Source organism: Paroedura picta, chromosome 11 (genome assembly GCF_049243985.1).
Source record: "Paroedura picta isolate Pp20150507F chromosome 11, Ppicta_v3.0, whole genome shotgun sequence".
Classification (NCBI taxonomy): Eukaryota; Metazoa; Chordata; class Lepidosauria; order Squamata; family Gekkonidae; genus Paroedura; species Paroedura picta.
The window spans coordinates 26103717-26126538 of record NC_135379.1 but is presented as its reverse complement, the minus strand read 5'-3'; the positions used below and the strand labels follow the sequence as shown (position 1 = coordinate 26126538).

Below are 22822 nucleotides of genomic sequence, written 5' to 3'. Positions count from 1 at the left end.
TTCAAGAGGGTCATGAATCAATACATTTTTCTCTACTGGCAACCCAACTTGTGCCTCCATGGAAACCCCACTCTTCCGTGAATGGCCTTCATGCATTAAGATAAAATGACTGCTTGAAGAACAGTTACTGTGAAAACCACACAAAAAAATGCAGTTCATTCAACAATGGCAAGACCAGAGTGCTCAGTCTTTTCACCCACTCTCATTGTATCTAAATCCACTTCAGTCCAGTTGTCAGCCAGAAGAGAAAGCCCTTCATATAGCAAATGGAAGCAGCCTATATTGAAACAACTCTTGTGAAATTAAACCCTGTTTTCCATGAGCTACAGTCAAAGTAAGGTCTCCATTACCTCCCAGGAAGGTTTAATTTACATAATCTGTTAAATATTTAATGTTTCGGATTGTCTGCTTTTCATGTTACACGTTCTACATAAGAACACGTAAGCCAATAACCTGTAACCAAAGCATGGTCATCTATTAAATATCAGCACTACAACCATTTAAGTATTAATGCTGTAGACTTTTCTAGAATCTCTCAAGGTAATCTCTCTCAAACACCATGAGAGACCCATTGTTCTCCATTGTAGACAACTTTTGGCCATTAGCACTCATGGTTACTTTAAGTGTACTTCGTTTCTATGAGACTTGAAAGCCACGCTTCCTTACTTGCCAAAAGTTTACTCCCAGGTTAGATGGGGCACCCATGTTCAATACTGATCTGATTCACAAACTATGTTCCCCACAATTCCTTCTTTTAGTGATACCTTCAGCTAGGATTGACCCATTTTGGACCACAGGCTATTTCTGTAGCAGGGCTAGAAGACACATGGAAGCCACTTTCACTTACTGAATTCTGTAGGTGTACAAGTTTCATTTCAGTGGGCATTTAGTCAGGAGTGAAGTATTTTGGCAGATTTTGCTTGTGTTTTCCATGTCTGCTTTTGTTCTTGTCTTTCTAATGAACTGTCGTGCTATTTTTGTTTTGTAACCTTTGTTCCATGACTTTTCTTCCGGTTCAATAGTGAACTGCTTTTTAAACTGGGGACTGTCTAGCTTTTCTGCTCAGTCTCACTCATTTTTATTTATTACAGCCTCATCACATTTTCATGAACACTTTCAATGGTCCCTCCTATACCAAATTGTCAATGCTGTTCCTATCTGTCAACTTACATTTTATTTGTGTTCATATTTCTTATGTTTCCCGCCTGCTTGGCACTTAATTGTAAGAACACATGCAATTTCCTTCCATAATGAAATAAGCCTTTATTCAAATTCATTAGAAAAACCATTTTAGATCACTATCTTGCATAGGACTTTGAAAGGTCTTCTAGTCAAGGTATCTATCATATTGTCCATGTTTATATCTACTGCCATATAAAGGTTTTCTTGACTATTAAACATATTTCGTCAAAAGTTTTTTTTATTTTTATTTAAAGTATACTATTAAAGCACTACAAAGATCACTTTACAATATTCTAATTCACATATATAACCAAGTATTAAGATACCTTTGAATTAACATAATTTGTTAAATGTAAAGACCAAGATCAGTATCACAGTTAACTTTACTACAATGATAAATTAAATCAAACTTCAAAAATAGATACAAGACCCCTTTGGGCACCAAGACCAGTTTCTTTAAAATGACAAGTAAGCTGAAGATAATCGTCCCTTACAACATTTTAATTACATAGTTCATTCAAACCAAAGTATCGGATATACAATGAAAATTCATATTCACCCCTACTGATACAATCCAGACTAAGTCAATGGCAAATCTATTGTGAGTTCTGTGCAGTTCACTGGGTCTATGGGTAAACAGTACAACTCTAAAATTGCAGTGAACAAGTATACATGTGAACACAGGAGATGTTTATGCATGGAATTACCATCAGAGTTCTGAAATGAAATTTCTAGGATTACATGGTAATTCTGAAATAGCTGGACTACAGAAACCTGTTTAAGTATATTCGCCACATACTTGTATCCACATAAATACAGCTGGAAGATAAATTTGTGTATGTAAAATGATTCACATTGGTTTTCCCTGAAAGAGGAAAAAAAGCAACATAATTTTACCATAGATTTCAACTGAATCACAAAGCACCAGGTATTCAAAGCAACCATGGGAATAGGAATTTTTCTGGTGGATGAAGTACACAAAACGGATTTTTTCTTTAATCACCAAGAGCAACAGTAGCCAACAATTAAAATAGCAGAAGTATTACACTAAGACTACAATAGTTCTATTCAACTTGTCTTTCACCATCTCAGAGTACCACATTCTGTTTAGTTACATGACTGACATAAACATTTCAAACCAGCCAATCCAAGGGGAAGAAAACATCAAAACCCAAAACCAAAGTAGGAGGCATCTTTAGGTGATCAGTCATTATCTCGAGTGCACAAAGCCTCACTTAACGTGAACAGCAGCCAATCAGTAGATAACTCATCTTTTTTAAACACAGAAAAAAGAGATATTCAGTCCCTTAAGAAGGTTCCCAAGTCAAAGAAATGCACTAGGATTTGCACGAGGATCCTTTTGATTCCTGTATCTGTAGGTCAGCCAGACCCCCAAGATCTGAAATGAGGAAGGGAACAAAGGAACAAGCCATGTAGTAAAATGCATAAAACAAAATATAGCCTTGCCATTCAATATACCACCTGATCAGAATAGCCTTTAGATGACAACACATCTCGTTTCTCAGATATCTTATGATGGAGGATAGGTCCATCAATGGCTGCTAACCATGACAACTAAAGGGATCTCCACATTTGGAAGCAGTAAACATCTATATATAAGTAATAGGAAGCTACATCAGGCCTCTAATGGTCAGTGTGCTGGCCCTTCAGGGAAAGTGGGGCAACTGGTTGGTCAATGCATGAAGATGCATCCTGAACTCTTGCTCTCATCCAGCAGGTGTGTTCTTTTGTTCTTAAACGAAAATGAGTGCTGGTTATGTGGATAAATATGTGGCCTCCAATCTAATAACTGCCTTCAAGCCTAGCTTGCACACATATAGCTTAGATTTGTGTCTTTTGCCACAACAATTCTGAGTGTGAAAAATTAAATTACCCAGTGGGCAAAATGGGGTTGCTTCACTGGTAGTCCCACTTTGCATGCCTTTCACTGACAGTGGAAAAACTATTTTAAAATTGTGGCAAGCTGCATGTCGATTTGTTGGTCTCTCTCTCACTCACACACATCCCTTTTGTTCTTCAGTGTGGCAGATCACTTTCAATTATTCAGAAATTACACACACATGCCAGCCTCCAGGTGGGACCTGGCCATCTGTGGAACTGCAGTTCTTCTCTAGACTACAAAGATCTGTTCCCGTGAGGAAAAAATAGATGCTTTGGATGGTGGGCTCCACAGCATTCATGCCCCACTGAGGTGCCTGCCCTCCCCAAAGTTCATCCCCACATCTCCAGGAGTTTCCCAACCTGGATCTGGCCACCCTACCCCCACATCCCCTGCCAGCAGCAGGGAGGACCTGGCAACCCTACATACAGAGGGTATTTTACTGGAATCTTGTTTAGAGACAAGGGTTATGCATTGGCAGACTGCTCTGAAAACATTATCTTAGAACACTGCCGCACATGGAACTCATCTGTTGATCTCTGTGTCAAGAGCAGTCTGCACTTGTATCTGATAAATTGATCACAATCTAAAAAACAATAATTATACCGAAGTCGCCAACTTTTCTAGTAAATTTCTGGCCTAGGAGCTGGTTACAGAAGAAAGGCTATGGAGGAAGAAACGCAGTTTCCCTTGGGTTTGCACAACTTCAAATCATAGTCATGGCTGGCCGTATGGCACAGCATTAGTTAGCTCTTCAGAACTGCATACAGGGATTTTAAAAGGCCACGACAAGAGGACAACAAGCCCTGATGCCCCCAACTAGACATCAGAGCTCAGAGGAGGAGAAGGGCTAGTATTTGGATGGAAGACCACCAAGGAAAATGGGCTGCTAGGCTGAAGCAGGCAGTGGCACACCACCTCTGCTCATCTCTTGTCTTGAAAACTGCATGAGGTGGAACGTCACTGGGTCACTATGACTTGCTGTGGCTTGATGGCACATTTTACCTTTATGCAACTGGAAGACAGTTCATCAAATAGTAACTTACAATAGTGTAAGTTGGTAAACCAATTGTCTAATGTTGCACTCAGTGAATTTTACCACTACCGAACTAAAAATCCAGAGAAGTGATTATATTTTTCATTTACGGAAAACATCCTGCACTAAGAACATCTTTGAGGAGAAACTCTTTGTTCATCAGAAGAGCCATTTTTGCACTTACCTCAGTGAAGCTAAAGAACAGCCCAATTCCTCCTACAAATCTCAGGACCATGCCAGAATATTCTTCTATTATGGGTGCACAGGGTGAGCAGTTTGATGTTTTAAAACAAGTCTACAATAAAGCAAAGTTCAACATTTTAAAGGTATTATTTGTTTCCAGTGTGTTTAATTAGTAAGACTGTAACTTTGATTTACTTTTCCTTATTCATTCTCCATGTACAAGGGGTGGTCTCACTAAATTGATGGTGCGAAAATTCCAAAAATTCAGCCACAATCTATATTATGGTATCTGTATATAATCTGCATGAGTCACAAAGTTATGAAAGTTAAAAACAACTGAAAGAAAATCAGCATGCAAAGTTATTATTATTATTATTAATTATTATTATTAGAGTTGGTTCTTATATGCTGCTTGAGGCTGAGAGAGCCCTGATATCACTGCTCAGTCAGAACAGCTTTATCGGTGCCGTGGTGAGCCCAAAGTCACCCAGCTGGCTGCATGTGGGGGAGTGCAGAATCGAGCCCGGCATGCCAGATTAGAAGTCCACACTCCTAACCACTACACCAAACAGAAAGATATAATTACAAAGATATGCAAGTTCTTCTAAACCAGGATTTGGAATATAAACAAGGTATCTACTTACAGCAGAACAAATTTCATCTTTATTGACATTTCGGAACCCACAACAATTTAGATTCCTCTCAATATCCTGTTTTGCACTGTTTGTGTTGTTCCACCCAACTTCTAGAAGCTGGCTCTAAAAGACAAAGAAAATTATTTGATTTAGTACTATTTCCATTTGGCCTCTCTTTGCTCCTAGGAAGTTCTGGTCCCCCTGCTGGTTGTCAGGGGTACCTGGCAACCCTACTCCAGTGTCCACGAGTGCCATATTGGGGAATCCTGCTTTAGTCTTTGTTCTGTGTTTGATGTCAACATTATTAATTTATGACAACACTGACCAAGTCTGACCCTTCAGTCTCAGCAATCTGAGTGGCAAAGACATACACAGCCCATGACTATTGTTAAGTCTGTCCATTCAGAAGAGGTGAAAGTAACACCGTTTTTGCTGTTGTCTTCTGAATAGATATAACCAAACTCATGATTGCTCATTGGTTGATAGTGTTTGATGCAGCCCGTACTTGAACTCAGTGCCCCACTTTGCAAACACTGTGATCATTTCTGTGTGCCAGAAACCCACAAGCCATTTTGGCAATTACTTGTTTAAAAGCCTGATTCTTAGTAATGGAAAATGGGGAATGCTCATTCAATTAAATCAAAGGTAAATAAAACAATTTTCAGATATAGAACCAAAAGTTTTAAGGAGTTGCTGCTTTGTTTTTAACCTGGATGTCAAGAATTAAAACATCAAGGCCAGACATAACATGAAATTATGTATATCCCCTGCAAAGCTGTATGGGCTCCAGCTGCTTGTTTACAACTCCCCTCTCTGCTATTTCGCTCTTCTTCCTGCAAGTTAATCAGCACTCTCCCTACCTTAAGAGAGAAAGAACCTAGGAGTCCTGCCCCTCCAGGCACTCACACTATCCTTTTATAAACAAGAGAGAAGGAAGAAGAAAGCACAGAGGCCAGTCTCTACTCTTAACATTTCTACTAAGGGGTTGGGGTGTGATAGCTACATCAGATACAGCTGCTCCCAATGAAAATGACTTTCTGATGACATACAGATATATTACCACTGGACACACTAACCATAACTTGATCACTGCTGCTTTTAGACAGAAAAAGTGACAAGACATTTCTTACCTGCTGGTCTTTGTTCAACGTTAAACAAGCACAGGAGACGGAGAACTGTATAATAAACACTAGCAAGAGAATAATCATGTACTGAAATGATTGTGTTAAGGTCATCCAAATTGAATTTTCACAAGCAAAGTTTAGCCACTGCACAGGAAAAAGTATAATTCTTGCCATAAATCCTAAACAAGACAGTGCAAGATAGCAATTTTAAAGCACATGATGGCAGACAGAGGGAGGAAATCATGGGGTACTCCCAGAGGGAAGTTCTCCTGCCTCAGCTATCATCACACAAAAGTTCCTTCTGACAGGTTGTACCCCCATTTCATGGATGAAAAGAAAACATCACTTGGAAGTTCCACTTCACTTCTCTGATGCTTTGGGCAGGTCTTGGATTCCCCTCCCTCCAATAATTAACAGTATTTATTTATAAATAGCTATTTAAATAAGGACAATATATTTGCTTTGGTTTGCATCTGAATTTCCTATGCATGACATTGGGACTGCTTTTCAGATGGTAACCCCATGTAAACACAGACTATTCCAGAAGGTATGCTGTCTAGCTTTTCAAGTGCAAAATCAAAATAAATTGTGCCTTCAGTTTTTGACACACTGAAGCTGTTTTACTTAGCTCATATCCATCACTGAACTCTGTGTCCTATTTCTTAACCGCTGCAGTTTATTCCTTACTGGGGATCAGGGGCTATGCAGGTCTCCATACTGGGCAGTGCGGTCAAATCTGCCAACTTACATTTAGAACTCAAATGCTTTGCTTTTCATTATTTGACCTCAGTTCAAATCCTCTCCTGCCAAAACATGACTATTTAGTTGGATACTGGCTTATCTCTCAGAGCTGTATATGTGAGCTGCTGCTGATCTTTCATGGATCAGGCTGCTCTTTGAATGAAGAAGCTTGGCTTGATTGTTTTCTCGTATTACTGCTGCTGACATTAAATTCTTAAGCCTCTGCCCTGGCAGTGTTTCTCCTAGCCCAGAACAAAAGGTAACAAACTCTCAAAAATAAGAAATCCACTTGTTGCCATCATCTGTATTTCAGCAGAAGGGCCTTGTTTCTTGCTGAATGGTGCGGGTATAATCTCACAGGCAACTGTCTACACACAATAAAGGGTGCAGAAGCAGCAGTGTTCAGGGCTGCCTTTTTTTTTTATTCTCTGTAGTAGCACAACTTCCCACACAGGGAACCTCTTACCTGTCCCTGGAGAACCTGTTTATGACATCCCCACTAAAACACCATCATTTGGAAGTCCTGTCTGAGGCAGTAAGTGTGTCAGGAGACAATATAAATTCCAGCTGAGTCCTACACCTCAGAGCAATGGAAATCTACCTGCTTCAGAGAGCTCCTATTTCAATAAGGAAAATACCAAACTCTAAAGGGTGGGAATCGTGAGAAACATGATCAAGTGCTGCCCTGCTGGACAATATTAATAAGCAGTTAGTACCTGCTGTGCAAACATTACCTGGTTTCAGGGACTTAGCAGAGAAAGTAATCTCAGCAGATCTAAGATTGTGGTAGCAAAGGATTAAATCTTTTGTTTTCTCTGTTCTGGAATGTTCCTGTTCAGATCTATTTTGCTGTTATGATCCTGTTTTTAAGACACTTTCAGCAAGGCTGGTATTGACTGCCTAGAAACCCAAATGGTCACTGCAGCTTCAACTACATGTTCTGTTTGAGCTGGAGCTTTGCAGTAGACATTTTAGCAGGTTTAAGCTAGGATAAAAATGGTTTCACAGAATAATGATACAAAGCAATTTGGTGTGTTCTTCCAGGTCAATGGAGAACAATGTGGGCCATTGCTAGGGCGACTCAACATGATTTCCCCCATCCCACCCCTCCCCAGTAACACCAGGCAAACCTTCATGTCTTTTTTTGAGGGGGGGGGAGCTTTAGCTGATGCTGAGCAAAGGTTAGACAGCAGCTGTGCTATCCCACCCCTCCCTCCAAATGAAGTCTATTTTGTTTCTTCTAGTAGCACAATGAGGACAACATTGCATTCCAATGTGTATCTTTGCATTCATTTTATTCTGTTATCCTTGTTTTTTTTAATGCTTGGATACTTTTTGAGCATAGAAGAGTACAAAGTACCTTAAGCTAAATAAAATGAAACATTGGGCTTTATCTGAAGGCTCTTCAGTGGGCAAAGTCATCCAGGTGGTTAGATCATGCCTCTGCTTGCTCAGGTAGGGCAAACTGAAATGCAAATTTTTGGGAATCCTCCTTGAGAGACCACTGAGTGACCTTTCCATTCTTGTCTAAGCCCTGCTGTGTAGTTAAGTTCACTTTGTCTTTAAATAGTTGTTCCATGTGAAACAGCCCGCATCCCTTTCAGCAACATCCTTGCTTGGGTGGGAAATGGATCACTTCACCCCAACGAAGAGAAGAAACCTTCAGGTAAGGTCCAATGTTTCATTCTCTTTCGGTGGAGCCGAAGTCATCCAAATGGTCAGCTGTACCCAAGCTTATGCCGGGGTGGGTAGACTCCATCTGTTGTAGTACTCTGTGTCCAAAGGCAGCTTCTGTCAAGGCCACCTGGTAGATGTGACAGTGCCATATGAATGAGGAGAAAGGTCAAGTACCTGCTCTGCAAATATCTGTCACTAGTGCCTTGGAAGAAGCAGTGGTCCTGATGGGCTGTAATTCGCCCGGGGGGAATCTTGCCCTGGGACTCATATGTCTTGTGTGACCAAGAAGGCCATGGTTGCCAATGAAACCTTTCTGTCTAGGATTTGTGTAGAAAGAGACCATCAGAACACCTGAAAGGGGCCATTCTGCTGAGGTAAATCTGAACTGTCCTATAAACGTCCAGCTTACAACAGAGCTTTTTGTCCAGGCGTTGAGGTCTGGGATGGTATGATGGCAGGACCACCGGTTGCTCCAGGCAAAACCAGGAGTAGACCTTGGGGATGAAACTGGGATCTAACCACAAGGTTACTGCATCCTTCTGGAAGGTACACAATTCCTTTTTGGATGATCACACTGCCAACTCAACACACCTGGTGACCATGATGGCAATCTAAGGGGCAAGTGGTCGCTCTCACTGACCCCAGCAATTTGTCCACTTTGATTGACCACAAAGAAAGCCCATTACCTAACTATCAGTATATGGCCAGTTGTAGGAAGGGGTATTTGCTGGCCTAACTCTACAATCCCCAGCATCTATGGGCTTGTGCTGGAATAACTCTGCACTGTCAATTAGCCACTTCAAGTAAAATCTCTCCCACATATGAAGTCCTTTTGTTAAAGAATAAAATAAAATAAAAATAAACCAGGTTTAAGAATTCAGTATTAATGCCAGAGAGCAAAATAAACAAACTACCTCTGAGAAGCTAAAAAAACAAAGTCTTCCCTGCACAGGAAGCCACCTGCACTCCAGATCCATGATTTGTTACAATTTCAAGGGAACCAGTTATACCACCAGAGTCTTGTGACTATGACAGACGGAAAAACGTTTGCTGTACCAAACAATGCCATAACTGGGTCAAGGGCCAGCTAATTAATGTGCTCCTTGTACTTTCAATGAGCTCACTGGAATGAACTTTCCTCATTTCAATAAAGCAAGCAATGGAATACAAGCCGCATCTGGGACAGGTGAAGGGAAGCAGATAAGAGGATTTGAAGTCCTTCTAACATAAGGGTGGGGTGGTGACAAGGTTTCCCAGCAAAAGGATACAAAGAACAGCAACACCTGATGGTGCTTGACAGCTCCAATCAATCCCACCAGAGCAATCAGGAACAGGAATATCCCCACTGCAATTGCTACTCCGACGACTCGGAAGCTGGATATGAGGCCGAAACCTATGCCCCATGCTGCAATCCCAATCAGCAGCAAGCTGACTAACTGAAAGGAACCACAAGAGAAGGTTATTATTAACAAAAGCAGAACGATTTTAAAATGCAGCTCTAAGCTTATGTTTCTGTGCACATTTGCTTGAGGATCAGTTCATCGAACTCAATGAGATTTACTTCCAAGCATGCACTGAGTAACAGCTCTCTCTTTTTGGAATCCTGCGTGAAAACATATCCTACTTAATTTATCTCAAACAAGTAGAAAACGATAATTAGACATGGGAAACCTCTTCTCTAATTCTGTTTTTATCATGTTATGAGTTTGCAGTGCAAATTTCTACCCTAAGTAAACAAAGTTATTCACTTTGTTGCTGAAGTAATTGAAAACTGCAATGAAAACCGTTAATAGCAAAGGATGCCAAACTCTGGATTGGAAAGAACCTGGAGATTTGGGAAGTGGAAGAATGGAAGGGTGAAGTCTGGGGAGGAACCTCAGCAGGATCCAATGCCTTGGAGACCATCCCCCCAAAAGCAGCCATTTTCTCAAGGGGAACTAAGCTCTAATGTCTGGAGACCAGTTGTGATAGCAAGAGATCTTTAGCCCCCCTCCCCTCCCCAGCTGGCAACTCTAGTTCCCTTTTTGCTACAAATAACTAATTAAATTAGCTGTATGCATGCTTACATAGTTCTATGAGCTGTCAAATCTTTTGCATAATAGCCTACAAGAATAAATAATGTGGGTCAATTTAAGTAGCAGGTCAAGATCAGTAGTTTGGGCACTTGTGAGGAAGTAAAAATTGGTGTTTTCAGTTCACAATAAATAGGTGTAGGGAATGTAAATGACACCAATAGCCTGAGATATCTCACAGCAGATATTGCTGATAATGGTCGAATATGTTGCCTTCAGTAACTTTCAAAAAAATACTGCTGATGTGGGGATAATGAAGCTCAGTCCATCAAGTAAGATGTCCCACTGCTTATCAAGTACTGTTGCTAAGAAGAATTGGTTTTATACCCCAATTTCTCTAACTTAAGGAGTCTCAATTGCCTTGCCTTTCCTCTCCCCGCAATAGTTACCTTGTGTGGTACGTGGGGCTGAGAGAAACTGTGAGTGACCCAAGGCCACCCAAACTGACTTCATGTGGAAGAGAGGGGGATCAAACTCAGTTCTCCAGACTAGGGTCAGCTGCTCTTAACCACACTGGCTCTCATTTACCACACAAATCTTCAATACAAGTTTAAAATGTTCACTAAGTCTTCCCTTTCCAAGATGGTTTTTTGAATGGGCAAATATGACTCAGCTAGATTCTAGGAAATCACATTTTATGCTCAGGAAAGGCAGGACTTTCCTGTGTTTGTCTAAACGCCAGGACAGATTCCCAGGCATAATAATTCACCTATATCTCTACTATAAAATGGAATAATGCAGTAGTGGGAAATAAGCTAAGAGTCTGGCTGGAAGACACGTGATGCAGCAACTTGACATAAATGAAGCAGGTCTGAGACTGGATGATGGATGAGAAACCTTTGGATGACCCTATGAACCAAGGGTCTGATTTTATAGGGGGCAGCTTCATGTAAAGAAACACTGAAAGAATGCTTCTGTCCAACAATGTTATATCAACACTGTGAGTTCAACACTGTGAGTTCACATTCAGTGCACAGGGATTCCATAACTCCTGTTTCAACTTTCATTAAATAAGCTGTCCTTGAGGTGCTTTTCAGCCCTCAACACAATGGTGATCCGGGGCTGGCACAGATGCTTATATCATGATTTCAGGTAGTTGGGAGGATGAAAAGCTCCCAGCTGAGTGAGTGAGCAGACCAATTGGCCCAAACTCAGAAATAAGGAGCCAGGACAGACTAAATGTGGATGAAAGGGAGTCCCAAGCATGCCTTGCACTTTTGTCCACTACTAGCCAAACTGACTAAGTATTTTAACTAGTTAGATGACCAACTCTACCCAATAACCACAGATGCTAACATGCTGCCATATAGCAGTATGCCTCAAACTGATGTTTCATAAGAAGGCTGCCCTGCGTGTGAGCTGCCCATGGCCATATACTTGTCATAAAGTGATCAGAGAAAACCCTTCACCCGCACAGAGAAGTGAAAAGATTAAGGCTACAATTTTAAGCATACTTAATAGGATTTATTTTGTATATAAAACATGCCTAGCATTAGATTGCAGAGTCAAATCTTTTCCCCATTTGTGTCTGGCGCGAAATGAAACTAATTAAACATCAATTATACTTTTAATGATCCATTGTTCCTTAACATTCTTGGGCTTTTGTGTTAAACTGCTAGAGAAGAGCACAAAGTTTATTAGTTCAAGTAAGGATTTTACTGAGCAACCCAAGAAAAATGAATAAAAATTCATGAAAAATTAATAAGTCATATGCAGTTGCACAGGGAAACACCTTTTCTGCAGCGTGCTTCAAGATCTGCAGTATGCTACTCTCTAAAGATCTGAGTAAGCACAAGTCACTTGTTGCAGAAAGCTAGCAGCCAAAGTTATGTTTCTGCTACTGGCTCTCCATCCATTATTGATGCCCAATGTTCTACCTGCCTGTGCACAGCAGCAGCCTGAGTGATTATGTTACAGCATTGCATAAGCTCACTGAAAGATATAAGGTGAACTACGGAGAGTCCCACTTCTTGCCAGACTGTCAGTGGACTTCCCTCCTCCATTAAGCCAATATAGGCTGGAAATTCAGGCACCAAAGACAAGACAAGCAGATGTTTGGAGCAGCCATTTAAAAAAAAAAAATGACAACAAAGTGTATTTATACCCCACTTTTCACTACCTGAAGGAGTCTCAAAGTGGCTTACAATCACCTACCCATCCTCTCCCAAAAAGGACACCCTGTGAGATAGGTGAGGCTGAGAGAGCTCTGAGAAGCCCAAGATCACCTAGCTGGCTGCCTGTAGAGGAGTGGGGAATCAAACCCAGTTTGCAGATTAGGGACCACCACTCTTGACGACTACACCGAGCTGGCTCATGTTCCAAAGCAGTCCATGTTCCAGAAGGGGCATTTTGAAATGGCTTGCAGGACAGGCAACTTCCATGTCCTGCACAAACAGGTCAGTGGGTTTCCTCAGCCCTGAGATTCCATTTGTGCTGGCTTTGTGACTGAATTGCCACTCCTTAGAGCGAGGAAATAAAAAATGAAGTAAATCAAAACACTCCCTAGAACTTGAATCAATGTCAAATTTTAACTGTTAAGGGCTTCAGTAAGAACCTCTAGATTCCCAAAGGGGTGTTCAGTTCTCAGCATTATACAGACCCCTTGTTTACTAGCCTAGTTGAGCTCATTTCATGGTGACTACAGTTTCCTAGGCCAAGAAAACAAGGAGCTATGATCAAACTGACCCAGGTAACATTTACCTTGCATGGTCAAATGCTCTGCAGATGAGACCTTAACCTCAGGAATACATACATGTTTTTCACTGTAACTTTGTTGCTCATGTATCACACAAAGACATTGCTAAAACATGTGTGCGCTAGTTTCTATACATGTGGTTTAAAACACAAAGACATGAAATCTTCCTCAATGTGTCAAAGTATAGGATACATCACAGGATAACACAACCAGGTTTTCCTTTCCAATAGCATAACCAAGTTAATCTTGACTGCTTTAAGCATTAGGCAGTAAGTGACATAGGGGCGCATAATGCAAACAGTGGATTTTTTAAAAAGTTCTCCATCAGATATGTCCCAAGAGTATGCAACAATAGTCTGTGAAACATAAAAAAGCTATGTCCCAGGGGACTGCATGAATGGGACCTATAAAGCAGGGGTAGTCAACCTGTGGTCCTCCAGATGTCCATGGACTACAATTCCCAAGAGCCCCTGCCAGCAAATGCTGGCAGGGGCTCATGGGAATTGTAGTCCATGGACATCTGGAGGACCACAGGTTGACTACCCCTGCTGTAAAGCATTTTAGATGCAAAGGGATACATATGAAAATTACAGCATCCTTTAAAATCTAGACCACAGCTTGGAATATACAACAGGGCACCATTTAGGAGGTGTGGCTCAGTAGCAGAGTATCTGCTTTGCATACACTGTCATAGGTTCAAGTCCTGGCCTCTTCAGCTAAAAAAATCAGGTGAGGTGATGTAAAAGGTGACACAACCTGGGATCCTGGAGAGCCAATGCTGGTCAGAGTAGACAAATATTGACCTGGGCAGACTGACTCAGTACCAGCCAGTTTCAAGTGTCTTCATGTGAACCGCCTCTCACCCTTCAACCAAATGCTTTGAAACAAAAATTGCTACCGTTCCCCTGCTTATGCTTTAGATATTCATTACTGTTCACAAACTTAGTCCAATATGCAGTCCCGAGGACAAATGCAGATATTGTAGAGCTTACACCTGACCAAAGAAAACACAATCACAAGGTCTGGGCTGCATAAGAATAGGGGAGCTTCCTTAACCATCCCTGGGGATGCAATTTCTTCTCTTTGCCGAACGCAACTCTTTACCCGGAGGTGAAAGCGTAACGCTGAACCAATTCATTCGGCCCTTGCCCATTTTTAAAACTACACCCCCTCTCCCCCGACTGCACAAGACCAAGCAGGCGTCTCGCGCTCTTTGCCTTAATTCTCCAAGACGAACGTGCCCAGGGAAGCGTTTCCTTTTTGACATGGATGCCCGGTCCCATTCCCTCGTGGGAATCTACGCTGGGGCCGACCGAAGGCAGCCAGTCCACACGGGAAGCTATTCCCATCGGCGCCACCCAGCCAGCCAAGCCAGCCTCTCTACCTGCCGCGTGGCTCCTAAAGTCACCACCAGCCATATTGAGAAGGGGGAAAGGGGAGGCGAGCGGAAGCCGAGAGGCGCTCCCCAAGCGGTTCCCTTCCAGCCGCCGGCTTGCTTAGCGCCCCTGGGCTGCCCTCGATTGTTCCAGCAGCTTCCCGGCCTCCCCGCTGCAGGTGCCCCAGCCCAGCCCCTTCCCCGGCTCCTCGCACGGCAGGTGGAGGGGAATGACGCAGCCCACCCGAGCGCGCCGCCAGTCCGGAGACCGGTCGCAGGGCGGGCGCTCAGGCCGTGGCGCCGGCTTCGCTCGCCCCACCTGCCGCCCAGCGAGGGCCAGAGGGACGACCCCCAGCTGGCGCTTTGGAGAGGCGAGCCGGAGGGGCCGCTACTCACCGTATACAAGAGGTTGAGGGCGCACAGACAGTTCTTGGAGCACGAGAAGCCGCCGCACACCATCGCGCCCCGCGAGCCCCCAGCAGCGCCGCCCGCGCGCCCCCCACACCCCCTCGGGCTTCGGCTCCCCGCGCCGCCGGCAGGAGACAGCAGGTGGAAGGGGTGCGGCGACGAGCCCAGCGCGCTTTCCCTCCGGCGCTGTGGCAAACGGGCTGCAGGACTCTCACTGGGCCCCGCCCAGACGCAGCCGCACCCGCTCATTGGCTGCTCTGGAGAGACAAAGGTAAAAATATGCAAATAGGCCGCGCCTGGCTAGTGGCTTCTGGGCTGGGGGGGGACTTGTGGGGACCTGTGGACGCTGCACTGGAGAGGGGAGGCCTGAGCCCACCGCGAGCCGCCAGAAACGGCACTCCTAACCGCTGAGAACCCAATTGATGTGTTATTCTAGAAAGCCAGAAGCGGCTTGGTCGGAAGTGGATCCATGATTTACACATCTGGTCTGCCTCCCGTGCCTGCCTGCCTGCCTCTTTCCATGTAAAGAGAGAAAGCCGGCTGGGTGTGGTCGTTAAGAGCCGCGGCCTCTCATCTGGAGAACCATTTCAGTCCCCACTCCTGCATATGCAGCCAGCTGAATAACCTTGGCCCAGTCACGGTTCTCTCCGAGCTTTCTCAGCCTCACCTACCTCACAACAGGGTGTCTTGTGAGAGGAAGGGCAGGCCACTGCTTTGGGACTCCGGGTAGCAAAAAGCGGGGTTCAAAATAAACAGCTGTTCTTCATATAAGAGCAAATAACTCCGGGAGGGGGGAAAGAGCCAAACTCCCAAGATGCTTCACATTCCTGAACTTGAAAATATAACACATCTAGGAGGGAGGGTCCCACAGTAGCCTGAGCCTAAAATAGATTTGGGTGGGTTGCTATGTTGGTTTGAAGCACCAGAACAGAGCCTGATTCCAGGGGCACCTTTAAGACCAACCAAGTTTTATAGAAGGCATGTTTCTTCAGATCCACATAAAAGCTTATGTCTTGAATAAAACTTGGCTGGTCCTAAATGTGCTCCTGGTCTCAGGCTTTGTTCTGAGAGTAAAATGTCATTCCCTCCCATCTCTTGCTACGTCAGCATGACCTAGGGTTGTAGAGGTGCTGTTCAGTCACACCAGTAAAAACAAGCAAAGGCAAATGAGGACCTGTTCAAGGTCTCATGCTCTACCGTAAATTCTCCAAGTTCCCATTCCACAAAATACTTAACTTTATTTACAACCCCTGGACTGAGTCCTGCAAACAATCATGAAAACTTGGGCGGTCTTGAGTAGCTCAAGGTGCAGTGATGTGCCAGCTCCCTTGGGTGGAAAGGTAAAAATCATGTGTCAATATTTGTTCGCTGCAACAGGGGCATATTTGGAAGAGCAAACTGGCACCTGACCTGATAAGTGTCACATGTTATGTTTTAGTGCAGACAGTTTAAAACAAATGAACTAAAAAGTATCATAGGGAGAAAGATACCTATAAGGGAACTAGGGACAGAATTCCTGTATCATTGATTCTTTAGACTTTTTTCCTATATCTTGTTACTTTTAAAATTACTTTTTGTATTCCCACTATATGTTAATCTCATTCAACCCTTATATCCACAGTCCTTACAATCCCCTCTTCTTTTGAATTTACTTGGAACAATGTGACTGTAATGTGATGTAAGTAGTATGTAATGTAATTCAGAATCTAACTCTCTGGTCTCAGGACAAGATAACAAACTGAGTGTCTTGTCATTTGTGTGGATGCTTCCATGCTTGGCTGGAGACAGGTGCGGCAAGCAACTAGTTTCTTTAAATTATTCCTTTTCGCTGCCATTAATTACTAACCTTGACATTTTTATTTCCCCAATGTTTTTGTAAACTACAACTGAACTCAAAGGAACTGATTAGCTGTTTTAAGCAAAGAATTACCATACTGGATAATTTGGATATTATGACACAGTTTACTAATTTGCCACTAATTTTTGTTTGCCTTATATCTGTACCCTTATGATCCTTGTTCCATTTTGTCTGAGGCAGAGTGCATGCACTCAAAATCTCACGCCTTGAATAAATCTTTGTTGGTCTTAAAGGTGCTATTGGAATCAATTGTTCATGTTATTGTTTGCTAAAATTTAATGAACATCTGTTATTTCTAGATTCTAATTTAATGTTTATGTTAACCATGTTGATGTTTCTACTTTCTATTAATGTATATCTGTTTGTGTTCTATTTTTACTAATATTTATGTCACAGTGTTATTTTTAGCCTTCCCCTTGTCTTTTTCCTAGATGTTTTGAATTAATTTGATTATCGTAAATTATTTTGCTGGACATAGAAATTTAGGTAGATCAGTTACCCTACTCTTCATATAAAGGTGCATCAACTGAGATTCCCTCTTATGCAATCATTACACTATGTGGCTGCCCTAGTTTCAAACAACAGTCTGTTCACTAAGTGCCTGTTTCTTGAGAATCTGGCCGTTCTAGTTCTGGATTCCATTTTTAGTTCTCATAATCTAGCTGTGCAATCCTCCACAGAGCTGTAGTCTTCTAAACCCATTGAAGTCACAAATTTAGATGGATGTAACTTTGTTAAGGATTGCACTGAAAAGCACCTGCACAGAACTTGATATTTGTAGATTGCAGCCCTGTAAAACTTAGCCTCGATGTAAATGCCAAGATAGTGTTGAAAATTAATGTTAACCTTGCTGATGAAAACTCCAGAAAACAAAGAGGCTATATAGCCAGCTGAAAAGCTGTTCACTTTGCTGGAGTCAGGACTCTTTTCCCTTGCCGGTTCTAGAATGCAGCATCACTTTCATCTTTCTTACCGTATAAAAATAAACACTGAAGGGGAATCCAGCAATTATAATAGCCACAGACCCACAATTGAAATGGTTTATTCAAGTTTCCTCTATTTCCCAAGGTTTGATATAACTATTACGGAATAACATGTCAGAATGATAATAACAGAACCACATCATGTCTGTTCTCAATGGAGGCTGTGATGCCATGATGGTAAAATGTTGAAGAGCTGCACAAACTCTGTATCCAGGAATCTTTTGCAGTTCAGATCACAGCCATGCATGTGCCCCATACTGTTCAAAGTAGTGAAACTCCCGGGGCAGTGGCATTGAGTTTAGTTGCCTTTGGATAAGCATAATATTAGAGATTTTTGAGCCCAAACAGATACACCATTGGGGGTTCTGTGCTCAAAAGTCCCCAGTGTTTTTTAATTAATAAATAGCAACCACGAGTGGACTCTAGTATAGATTGAAATTAATGGGAGAGGAAAAGACAGTTCCTTGCTTGGGCAGCTTCAAAGCCAACCACTCAGGTTCAACTCTCTCCTTGTAGCCCTCTATAAATAAATAAAGTTCAGAGGCAGGGTATTTGTGTGTACTCACATAAACACACATACATATACATGTATGTACCCATTCACTTTATTTACTTAAAATATTCATTTCCCTCTTGGAGTACAGAACTGATAGCAGATTGAGGTTTAAGGCCTTACCAAGCCTTAAAAAGGTATTTGTTTGGTTCAACAATACAAAGAGGTGATTCCATAAGGGGTGGCAATAAAGAAGTATTATGCATCTATGATTAGATGCATAGGAATTTCAGCAGAGAAGTATTGAATTAAAAAAAAAGTTAGTGAGGATTGCAGACCCTTTAAAGCATGGAGAAACGGGAGGTGCTGCCTGGCTTGATTGACAGGCAGAAGAGAGTTGCATATAAAGCGCATTGCTTTCTTCCGCCATTTCAAGCAACACTTGTGGAGGGGGAGAAGTGCAAAATGGCGGCAGAGAAGAGCAAGACAGCAAAAAAGGCGAGGAGGGTCCAGGAGGCGCAATTTTATTTAGCGTTACACCACTCAGCTGATGTAATGCTATTTTTAACAGTGTGCGGAAATGCCCTGGGGTTTATATGGGAATTTTAATGGGGGATTTTATGTTGTAAGCCACTGCAAGTCTTCAGAAAGTGGTGGGATGTCATTAATAATAATGACAACATAACCATATATCGTCACATCACCTGATATATATATATATATATATATTAACTTTATAGATATGAGTGGAAAAATGCCTCCTCCAACTCAGCTAAATTGCATGTCCTTGTTAAAGGACCCTGGGTTTTTACTTGCAAACAGCACATCTTGCTAGGTGACAAGCAACAGCCTGGCAACAGAGGAGGATGGGCCTGGCTAACTCAAATCACATGGCATGTCACTATGCCTACATAGCTCAGCATAGTTACAGACTGTTACCACTGGGAATATTTTTTTTACAGCTATGAACATTTTTATAACAAAGGTGTGGATGCTCCAGTTCAAATAACACCCAGCTTCACTGCCTACTGACTGTATTTGGGCTAAACTATTTGCTGCTCGTTCTGGTGTACCAATGAAGCATTGCAGCTACACACTGATTCTCCCCTGCCTGCGTAATTCTCCTTGCTTGCCTTGCTTTGTTAAAGTTGCCTTTTGCTTTGGTCTGTCTCACGCATGGCCATTGTCCCAGCTGTGCCTCTTGGTTGTCTTTCAATAGCATCGCTGGCAGCAGAACAATGGCTAAACAGCATGAATCGTGTATTTCATGGAAAAGCAGAGAAACCTTGCACTCGACATTCTACGATTGTGCTTCAGTCAACTGCATTGACAAATAACAGAGGGTGTCCTCGTTTTTTATTTGGGGAGGGCAAGGCTGTCCAAAAGGTTTCATCCATCTTCCAAAAGGTTTCATCCATCCAAAAGGTTTCATCCATCTAAGCCTCTCGAATAGTGGTGCTTTCAGTTGCATTAGGTGTCTTGAATAGAGATCAGTTAGGGGAGGGGGGGTAACAAGATGAGCTCTGCAAGAAGCCATAGGAGTAGGAACCAGTTTGGAAATCCCTGTGAAAGAACACTTGCATAATTTTATGGTTGGGGGTCACTGCAACATGAGGAACTGTGTTAAAGGGTCGCGGCATTAGGAAGGTTGAGAACCACTGTGTTAGAGGGATTCTGGGCTGATGGGAAACTCACCTGCACTTTTGGCTGCATCAATTCCACTCTTCAGAAGGGCCAGGTGGATCATGTGACTTTGCAAGCCTGACCAGAGATAACAATAGTGATAGTTGCCAGCACAATGACAATTATAGGTAGGCAGTGTCTTGCTACACAACCCAACAAGGCAGGCAGATCACTGCCAGATTCAAATATATGTTGAAAAGGAAAAAATAAAATGTCCTCCAAGTTTTAACTTGTCAGGAGTCCAGCACTGAAAAACAGTAATAGAGAATTGTCGGTTTCCGTCCCTTGTCAAGCTATGCAAATGTAAATGTGACAATCAGTAACACACACTAGGGGGCGCAGGATACCTATACCTAGAACAACAGCTGGTGTCTTCAAGGATTGTTAAGAAATTGTCTTTGTTATAAGGATACAATTTCCCAGTGTTGAATTTAGATAATTTGGACTTAATGAGTTTTTACACACCAACTCCTCAGATGTGGTGGGTATGAAATACAAGTTAAAAACCATTTTTTTTCTTTATTTCACCTGAGGTTTAAGTAGAAATTTGTGGTGAGGAGACTGGCACGTGGAAGACTGAATGTTTATCACACACATCTCCACTGCTGCTTTATTTCGTTGGCACTTTTCCATGGATGGCTCTCAAGATAGCTTACAAGAAAATAAAATAATGAAAATAAAACTCTTCACGCATCTTAAAGAATCCATCCTTAACCCTGATCCCAACAGCCTGGATGCAGAACAGGTCAACTCCCCATTTATGTGATTTCTAAACTGCCCTGCTCCAAGTGGCCTTGGGGCAGCTGACAGCAGTAGATAACAGTGAAATTCAAAACAATTAAAAACAATGAAAATTCATTTAAAAATGTTACAATATTTACTGTCACCTAATCGCTTTGTCCCCAAATCATGCTGTAATGCAGGTGTTCTCAATCAGGGTTTTGTAAAACCACGGGGTTTTTTTTGATAGCCCTGGAAATGTTTCCCAAATAAGAGGGAGTTAATTTTCAATATTTTTTTTTAATTAAAACACTTTTCATAGAATCATAGAATCATAGAATCATAGAGTTGGAAGGGGCCATACAGGCTATCTAGTCCAACCCCCTGCTCAACGCAGGATCAGCCCTAACCATCCTAAAGCATCCAAGAAAAGTCTGTATCCAGCCTTTGCTTGAAGACTGCCAGTGTGGGGGAGTTCACCACCTCCTTAGGCAGCCTATTCCACTGCTGAACTACTCTGACTGTGAAATTTTTTTTCCTAATATCTAGCCTATATCGTTGTACTTGAAGTTTAAACCATTACTGCGTGTCCTCTCCTCTGCAGCCAACAGAAACAGCATCCTGCCCTCCTCCAAGTGACAACCTTTCAAATACTTAAAGAGGGCTATCATGTCCCCTCTCAAGGTGATATGACCATATATGGTCATGTTGACCTCCCCCCAAATGGCCAATGATGGGCCTGGAAGGGGCAGGAAGGGGAGGGGCCCCAGGTGGGTGTGTCCACAGCTATGCATCCCAACCATGTTCTGTACAATCACATCCCTTCTGGGGCGTCTTGAAGCCTGAAGAATGTTTCAGGGGTTTTTCAGTGGAAAAAAGTAGAGAAAGGCTGCTCTAACAGGTCAAGTATACATTTCATGATGTTCTACTGTATGGCCTGGCTCAAGATAGGGGCAAATGGTTTGGGTGGGAACCCCAGATATGGGCTGGGCAGTTGGCCCATATAGATGTTGGAGGTACTTTGAAGTTGGGCTGATTTGGCCAATAAAAATTGCAGCCACCTTGGGCAGCTGATTCCTTTCACAGTGCCAAAACCAAGATCTCAGTAAGCAGTCCTTTTCATCAGATGCAGAGATACTGAAACCCATTTGGAGTTGTAGAATATAACTGCAAGGAGAACAAAGCACCAAATGCAGACACGTTAGAGATTTCTTTCTGGCTCCTTGCAAATTCTTAGGAAATTGCTACAGAATCAGATACTTTATGATAACCATCCAGTAACAGACCTCTTGACTAAGAAGGTCCTCTGTTTTTCTTCCTTCATTCCTCTTACAGAAACTCCTGTGCAAGGCACAAAGCCTTTGAATCTCTCTTCAAAATTCTGATTGGCATAAAAAATAATTAGAGCCATTTTTAAAAAGTGGTTTCACAAGCTATTGCTCTCATCAAGAAAACAGTGTAAATTGCTGAAAACAAAACAAAATGATAATGTATCTCCTGTGTGCTCTCCAAAAGAGAGAAAAGGACAGCCACTGCCAATATAGGACTGACGGACAGCTAAAATCTGAATGCACAGCCCTGGCATGTGTGCCCGCACCTGCTGGAATAACAGGGAGCTCCATGGAGAGGGACCATTGTTTTGACACCCCATCCACAGAACTCTCCCCTTGGTCCATCCTTAGGGCCCCTAGCATAGGATTTTTGAACCAACATTTTCTCTCCTGGGATTGTCAGAGGCTTGCCCCTTTTATGCTTATTGGTTCTAATGCTCTTTTAAAAAATTATATCCTTGCAAAAGGCACTGAATGATTTGGTTTAGTACATTTTTAACCAGATGGGGTTATTGATTTTTGTATGTGAATCTGTTGTGTAATTATGTTCATCTTTTAATTTTTTTTTTGGATGGGAGCTGCTTCAGGAGACTTTGCTGATGAGACTGGGTGTAGCTATTTTAAATAAATGCATACCCTTCTCCTCCCCCAGTGTTTTTAGAGCACAAGTAGCTCAGCTAAAAGCTCAGGATCTTATATTTATAGCCTATAATGGTACCTTCAAGA

At 42.4% G+C, this 22822-nt stretch overlaps 1 protein-coding gene across 1 annotated transcript; it reads right to left on the bottom strand.

The window, feature by feature from the left end:
- Window positions 1–1402: 1402 nt before the first annotated feature.
- TSPAN13 (tetraspanin 13) lies at window positions 1403–15226 on the bottom strand. The gene is made up of 6 exons (XM_077303245.1): window positions 15017–15226; window positions 9747–9914; window positions 6067–6147; window positions 4946–5059; window positions 4303–4413; window positions 1403–2581 (listed from the first exon to the last, which is right to left on the bottom strand). Exons 1-6 carry the CDS (start codon window positions 15077–15079, stop codon window positions 2507–2509), a joined length of 612 nt encoding a protein of 203 aa, XP_077159360.1. The 5' UTR covers window positions 15080–15226; the 3' UTR covers window positions 1403–2506.
- Window positions 15227–22822: the final 7596 nt, after the last annotated feature.